General features: G+C 36.3%; 1 protein-coding gene across 1 annotated transcript; it reads right to left on the bottom strand.

The window, feature by feature from the left end:
- Positions 1–4213: 4213 nt before the first annotated feature.
- Positions 4214–6054, bottom strand: LOC307144842 (galactose-specific lectin nattectin-like). The gene is made up of 6 exons (XM_079847468.1): positions 6016–6054; positions 5797–5878; positions 5546–5688; positions 5270–5410; positions 5066–5180; positions 4214–4837 (listed from the first exon to the last, which is right to left on the bottom strand). Exons 1-6 carry the CDS (start codon positions 6046–6048, stop codon positions 4755–4757), a joined length of 597 nt encoding a protein of 198 aa, XP_079703594.1. The 5' UTR covers positions 6049–6054; the 3' UTR covers positions 4214–4754.
- Between the last annotated feature and the right edge of the window lie 1317 nt (positions 6055–7371).

Raw genomic sequence — 7371 nt, 5'->3', positions numbered from 1 at the left:
ATTACATTTCCAGCCTAAACAGAGACTTTACTCCCTTCAAACTTAAATTGTCAATGTTTCACTACATCACTGTTGGAAAACACTCTTATCAGAATAATTTTTTTTAGCTTTATAAAGGGCATTTCTTTCCCTAATTTTTACTCTCTAGTCTATACTCTTTCCCTACTCTCAGGGATCTGAGGTTACGTTAGTAACCGAATACGTTATTTCTTATTTTATTTTTTTGATATTGAAAATTGTTTTAATCAGGGCAATTGTCCGGTTGGGCAAGTACAATTCTCTTTCACTTGTCCCTTAAAAAACACACGCACGTGTCCCGGATAAGCGTTAATGTCGAAATTCTATTCAGATCAGTAAATTACCAAACAATCATAAAAGAGAGAAATATTATCTTACCGTCATCGTGAGGTGAAAATGAGAATCCACTCTGTCAGACTCTGTCAGAAAATGCTTATCTAGGCTATAGCACGAAATTTATTTCTCGTACCATTTATTCGCCAAAAATAGTTTTTGCGTGCATATGATACGCACTTTATGGCGTGTAATACGCACGTACTCCACACCCCTAATCCTACCCAAGGGGTTTGCAGTGCGTATCATTAACACGAAAAAAAAAAAAAACTATTTTTGGCGTATAAATGCCATGATAAATAAAATGTATCTGTTTATAAATTCAACAGTCTGTAAATTCCTTCAGAAAACAGCGTGTGGTGTGGCGCACTTGAGCGTCTTTTCAGACGCAAATCTAATTTGAATTACTTTCTAATGGGAGCGGCAGCACAATACTTTGATTAAAAAAAAATATATTACCTAATAAATTATGTTTCTATTATTTTAGTTTTAATGAAAAACCAGGGGACCCCCCGAGGTAATTTTTTTGGGCCTTATGGGGGGTCCCTTGATGCTTATGGGGGGTCCCGGACCCCCCCAGCCCCCCCTCAATTCGAACACTGGATACGTAGGCCTACTATACTGCCCTGCAATATGTGCAATGCCAGTCTCAAAAAGTTACATTTTGACTGTGCTCTCTGCAGATGTTCATTCACTTTTTTTATATAAGCTGTTTTTGATTGTGGTATACAGCAAACATGTCAAGTCATAACTCTTTATTATTTAGTTGTGAATAAGAGCGGCTTTGTATGTTACTAATTATTCAGAATATGCGCGTAAGTCCACAAGCATTATGTTTGTATGAGAGCTGCTGGTACATCATTCTATATTTTTGAACGAAAACTGTTTGTGAATTTGCTACAGCAAAATGTTTTTGTTTTTTTTTTGTCTGAAGGATTATATTGCTCATTGGAAATAACAGGAGGATGTTGGTTAGAAGTCTATTATTAAATGCCAGAGATTCAGAATAAGTTTGTAATAATTTACTACAAGTATGCTGCTAGTACAGGCACACATTTATTTTCCTGTTGGTTCTTTGCAATGTTGGGACAAATGCTGGCAAATGTAACCTTACAGTTGACTTGCCAAATCACTTCCATTTGTTTTATTAATAAAGTTAAAGGTGCATTAAGCAACTTTTCATGTTAAAAATACCCGTTTTTCTAACCCATACATACTTAAACAATTGCCTGATGGGCTGAATGAGCCCTTCTATGATCACTGCGATTGCCTCTATAATCCTGTACAGTAAAATAAATAAAAGGGGTTCGGGACGGAATCGACTGGGCGTGACGTCATGCGCGTTCACGCTCACCTGGCTATGTCTGGCAGGTTTGTGTATTCGCCGCCATTATCCGCATCAGCGAAGACAACTCGAGCGACTTTTGCAAAAGTAGAAGATGGATTCAAAGAGACCGGCTTCTAGTTCATCCCAAACAAACCCCAACGCAAACTCCATGTAACCGCGTGCTCAACTCTGGTTGCAGTTTCGTGTGTCGCCAGAAGGGGGCATAGTTCTGCAAAAACTCAGAGACTTGCGCAATGCACCTTTAATATAGGAAGTAAGTTCGTTATGGGTCATCATAAATACTTTGCTTTAAAAGTACCAAGTAGTATAAAAAAAAAAAAAAATCGTTAATAATCGATAATCGTTACCCTCTGAATCGAATCGAATCGTGAGGTGCCTAGAGATTCCCACCCATCAATAGTCGACGAGAAGAGGAACCGGAGAATTCTTCACAACGATCACAGATGCAATTCCACCCCCAAACAATTAACAATAATTTGTTTATAAGCGACGACATGAATATGAAACTTAAAAGGTGGAATTCAGAAAGAAGTGCATTGTGTCATTTATGCACAGTATAAATAAATGAAAAAAATCATTAAGAACTTTACTGGCTCATCATTTTTTATTAGAGCGTTTGAAAAAGGAATGACTGCCGAAATGTATTTGCACTGTACTGAATAAATTATTTTGTGTGCTTGAATGTACCCTGTATTTGGCCCCTGAATGTAACATGTGGCCCCTGTTACAGAAAAATCCTAGAACCGCCACTGCTAGCGCATGGCATGACACGGCATAGACCACAAAACTGACAGGAGCCGCTCCGGTGGAGAACAGTGACTGGATCTAGAACGTTCAGATGATGCACAGCTCATCTTGTTGTGAGTCCTGAAAATTTACGGGTGTGAGTTCGCTTATAGAATGCGGTGATCAGTCCCGTAAATAACCGTATACTGAGTCTGACACTGTGTGTGGACCGGACGTAAGCATATTAAGGACAGGACTGTATTCTGCTGCTGTGTGAATGTGGTGGCCCTTTACATAGAACACCTTTTTCCATTCCACTTCGCTACTTTCCCATTGTTTTTCAATGTAAACACACGCTACGCTAAACGGAAGCCTGTAACCATTGCTCTCGTGTCTTTTAAGCGTCTCGCACACGAACAGCATTCTAAACAAAAATTTCTCCAAAATACTGAAGCCTGATTGAATCGCGTAGGTGCACTTGCACAGACAGATGGCATTTCAGCTCACCAAAACCACTACAATTATGATCTTGAGAAACAAAATAAGTTTCTATGGCCCCTTCTAGTGGCTGATGAGAGAACTGGGATAATGCCAGTGCACTGTTATGACAATACTTTTAAAGGGGTGGTTGATTATGATTTCACTTTTTTTAACTTTAGTTAGTGTGTAATGTTGCTGTTTGAGAATAAACAACATCTGCAAAGCTACAATGCTCAAAGTTCAAAGCATAGGGAGATATTTTCTTTTAAAGAAATTGCTTTTTAAGGACTACAAGAAACGGCTGTTAGGGACTATTTTTTTACAGTCTATGGGGACTACACGACATTCCTCCCGGGTTAGTGAGATCACAAACCCTAAAATTTACATAAACCCCGCCCCCAGAACACGATTTATAGATTATCATGACAGAATATGCTAATCAATGACTAGAAGATAACAACACATAAGCTACATAAATTCACCAACTAACCATTCAGAAACGTCCTGTTGCTTATGTTGTCACCTCTTCTTGAGTCTCTCCATCATTGTCTGAATCCGGTTTGAACATAAAAGGCTAAAAGTTTTTGAAATGTTCAGTGCATGTCTGTGTGAGGTAAAAGGACATGAGCTCTTGTAGCTCCACCCTCTGTGCCGGGAGCAGCAGCTCATTTGCATTTAAAGGAACAGACACAAAACGGTGCGTTTTTGCTCACACTCAAAAATTGACAATTTTAACATGCTATATAAAATATCTGTGGGGTATTTTGAGCTAAAACTTCACATACACACTCTGGGGACATCAAAGACTTATTTTACATCTTGTGAAAAGGGCATACCACCCCTTTAAAAGAAAAAGGTAGGCTATTGGGACAAGAAAAGAGTGATGCAGGGGTGACATCAAAACCCGGAAGACTTGTGATTTTCCTTTGGGGTTTTATAATGTGTTTTTTTTCAATGTAAAATAAAATAAGGTCTGTGCTAAACTGTATTGTATGCAAACTAGGGCTGTTACTATCGCGATTAATCGCATCCAAAATAAAAGTTTGTTTTTATATAATACATGTGTGTGTACTGTGTATAATTATTTTCTATAGCCTATATAAATATGCACACATGCATGTATATATTTAAGAAATATTTGCATGTATATACTGTGTATATATATATTTATATTATATATAATTTATATTATATATAATTTATATTATATATAAATATTTTATATATAAATAACACATTTTCTTAAATATATATATATGCATGTGTGTATTTATATATAGAAAATAATTATACTCCATACACAGACATAAATTATGTAAACACAAACTTTTATTTTGGATGCGATTGATCGCGATTAATCGTTTGACAGCCCTAATGCAAACATAAACATACAACATAGCTTACACACACCCATATCGAAAACATGAATTTTGAAGCTATTTTTATTAAAAACAAAACAAAAGAAAGTTTGAGGTGTTAGTGTGTGCTGTTTACATTGTAGAACAAAACGTCCTAGTTTCATGTTATGTTTACCACAGACCTTATTTTACGAATAAATTGAAAAACCCCATAGGAAAATCTCAAGGGAGACCAGTTGCGAATTTGTCTTCAAGGTTTTGACATAATCCCTGCACCAATGAATATGTACCCCAATTTATACTGTATTTGAAGACAATATCCACTGGTACAGCCATTGCAATACCATTTAAAAACTCGAAATAACTCAATTATATTATAAAACAGTTTTTTATTCATATTTTAAAATATGTTGTTTTCACAATTTTGAACACAAAGTTATGTTTAAGGTTCATTGACAGATAAAACAGTTCAGTCTAAGCCTACTGCAAGTCTAAGTCAAAGCTGTCATCACTTTGAAGGCGCATACGTAGTTTTTCTGCACATAACAAGCATCGTCATTCCACTTGCCAACATCTAAAAGAAAGCAGAAAAAGGTCAAACCAACATAGAATGTGAGAATAAAATAATCATGATAGATTCTAGGTTACATTTTATACCAATCATGCAACTTATGTGATTTTACCAATAAATAGTAACAATTATTGGGACAGTGGTAGGCTATCTTCCTGTCACTAAGTCAACTACTTGAAATATGAAAAGTTTAACAACTGCATATTTTAAAAAAGAAACACTTTTGCTTACGGTTCCAGTTCATTTCCACGCAGTCCTCCCTGTAACTGAATCTGTGGTTGGGCTCACCAGGTGTCCAGATTTGATAGTTCCAAGAGGAACCGTCAGTCCAGACAAATCTACCAGACTGAGAGAGTGACAAAGATCAAACATTTTAGGGTAAAGGTTATAGGTAAATGAAAAATGTACTTTTTAAATCACTTCTGTCTCATTTGCCTGAAAAAACTCAAAGGCTCCAATCCAGATGCGCAGGTTATGTGGACTATACTTGATCACAATGCAGAGCACGTCACCATTAGCCTTTGTGTTGTGCATTGACACCAGGTGTCCTCCAGGGGCTTTGCTTCTGCAGCTGAACTGTGTGCGGGAAAGAGCAACAACATCAATAAGAAACATCTTTATAGAAAATGAGGAATGAATCATTTGGAGATAATTAAGTCAGTTTCTTTTTAATATGTGTTGTCTATTTTGTCCCACACTGACACTACTTACCTCAGCTGCAGTGAAGTTGAGACTATTGCCAAAGTATTTGACACAGTGTGATCCCACTCTGAACCAACTCTCATAGCCAGTCATTGGACAGGCTTTAGGCAAAATACAGCCTAATGAGGGATTCATAGGGCCAGCAGCCTCATCTAAATGTGAACATCACACCAAAATTTGCCCTTGGGGGTTAAAAACTTTCTTTAAAAATATAACATGAAATATTTAAATAAATGAAATAGCCTAATTTTAATCAGCACCTCTCTCCATGGTTAAGAAGCTACCACTTCCAAAAAGGAACGTCATCAACAAAAAGCTAAAAATCTCCATTCCTGCTGCACACTGTGAAGGAGAGAACATGATCGGTGGAAGCTTACAATATCGTTTTATAAAATAGTCATTTAAAAGAAAAATTTCTTATTTTTCTTATTTTTTTAAATAATTTAAATGGTTACCAAATGGTACTAAAATGGACTTACCACTCCTTCCACTCGTCTTCCGTGTCTCCTCATAACATTTAGTCTGTCTTAAATCCGTCACTTTTTTTTCACAACTCCTCCCTTTCTCTTACTCAGCATTCAGTGTGTCTATATGGAGTTCCACATGAAAGCTCATAGCATGAGTTTTCGTTGAATAAAAAATAAATTAAAAAAAAGTTGAATGATTTGTCACCATGAAATCCACTTCCTTTTTATGGAATACTGCAGTATTTATTATAAATGATTTATCTGTGTACATCATATTTTTTGAAAAATAACGTATGTTCCCTCCAAATCTTTAATCAGAATAACTTTCCCTCTCTGATGATTTTACTTTAGTTTAAGGGCAGGACAACCTGTCAGAGGTCACAGCAATAGAAAACCACAACCATCCAAACATCCAACCAATTCCCGATGGACAAAATCAAGTCCCACCCTACATTTTTTCTTGTTTGAGAAGCCGTTTCACTCAAATACAAGTCACAATAGGGAAGATAAGACTGTCGCAACTTCCGTTTCATGCCAACATAAATACAAATTACCTGTGGAGCAGATTGACCAAATTAAGATGTGGATGCATTATTTTGGTTTGGAAAACACCTTTAACATATAATATGCAACATAATTGTGAAAGATTTCACAATTTGTTGTTGTTGAAGTTGCAATCAAAATGCAGTTGGCTCAAACATCTGATCCCAGCATGAATGGGCCTAATGCTTCTGATCTACTAACAAGCTTGCTCCTTTAGACCGTTATACCACTGTGCCGTGTGGTTACTGACACTGTTGCTGATCTCTTTAAATTTGAACTTCTACATTTCACATTGCAACTACACGATGATGGAAATCATATGCTGAATGGCTGTACTGTTAGTCTGACTTATAAAAGACTGATTATTTTTCAGAAAATGACTGCAGAGCATATTATATGATTTTTTAGCTTAGTAAATGTTGCCTATATTTCTCCTTATGTCAGGATTATGTTCTTTGTGTTTTAGTTCTCTTTTCCTGTGTGAACTAGTTTCCAGTTTGTTTCCTTGATCAATCATTATTCACTTTTTATTCAATTGATTAGCTCATTAGTTCCCTCATTTTGTCTGGTATATATTCTCCCTGTTTTGTTCAATTCTTTGTCCTGTCTTGTCAGTGTTTTACGTGGTTCCTGAGTTTTCCTTGCCTGATTAAAGATGGTTTTTGCTGATCTCCTTTGTTGTCGTGCGCTTTGTACAGCCACACATGACAATATTAGTATAATGGTTACACTTTATTTTACAGTACAAGCACTTACAGAGTTCTTACCTAAAGTACTGGGTAATATAATACAAATATACATTGGTTAAGGTTAGGTAAGTTCAGG

This window comes from Squalius cephalus (genome assembly GCF_949319135.1).
Source record: "Squalius cephalus genome assembly, chromosome: 2".
Taxonomy (NCBI): Eukaryota; Metazoa; Chordata; class Actinopteri; order Cypriniformes; family Leuciscidae; genus Squalius; species Squalius cephalus.
This window is presented reverse-complemented; position numbering and strand designations above follow the sequence as displayed.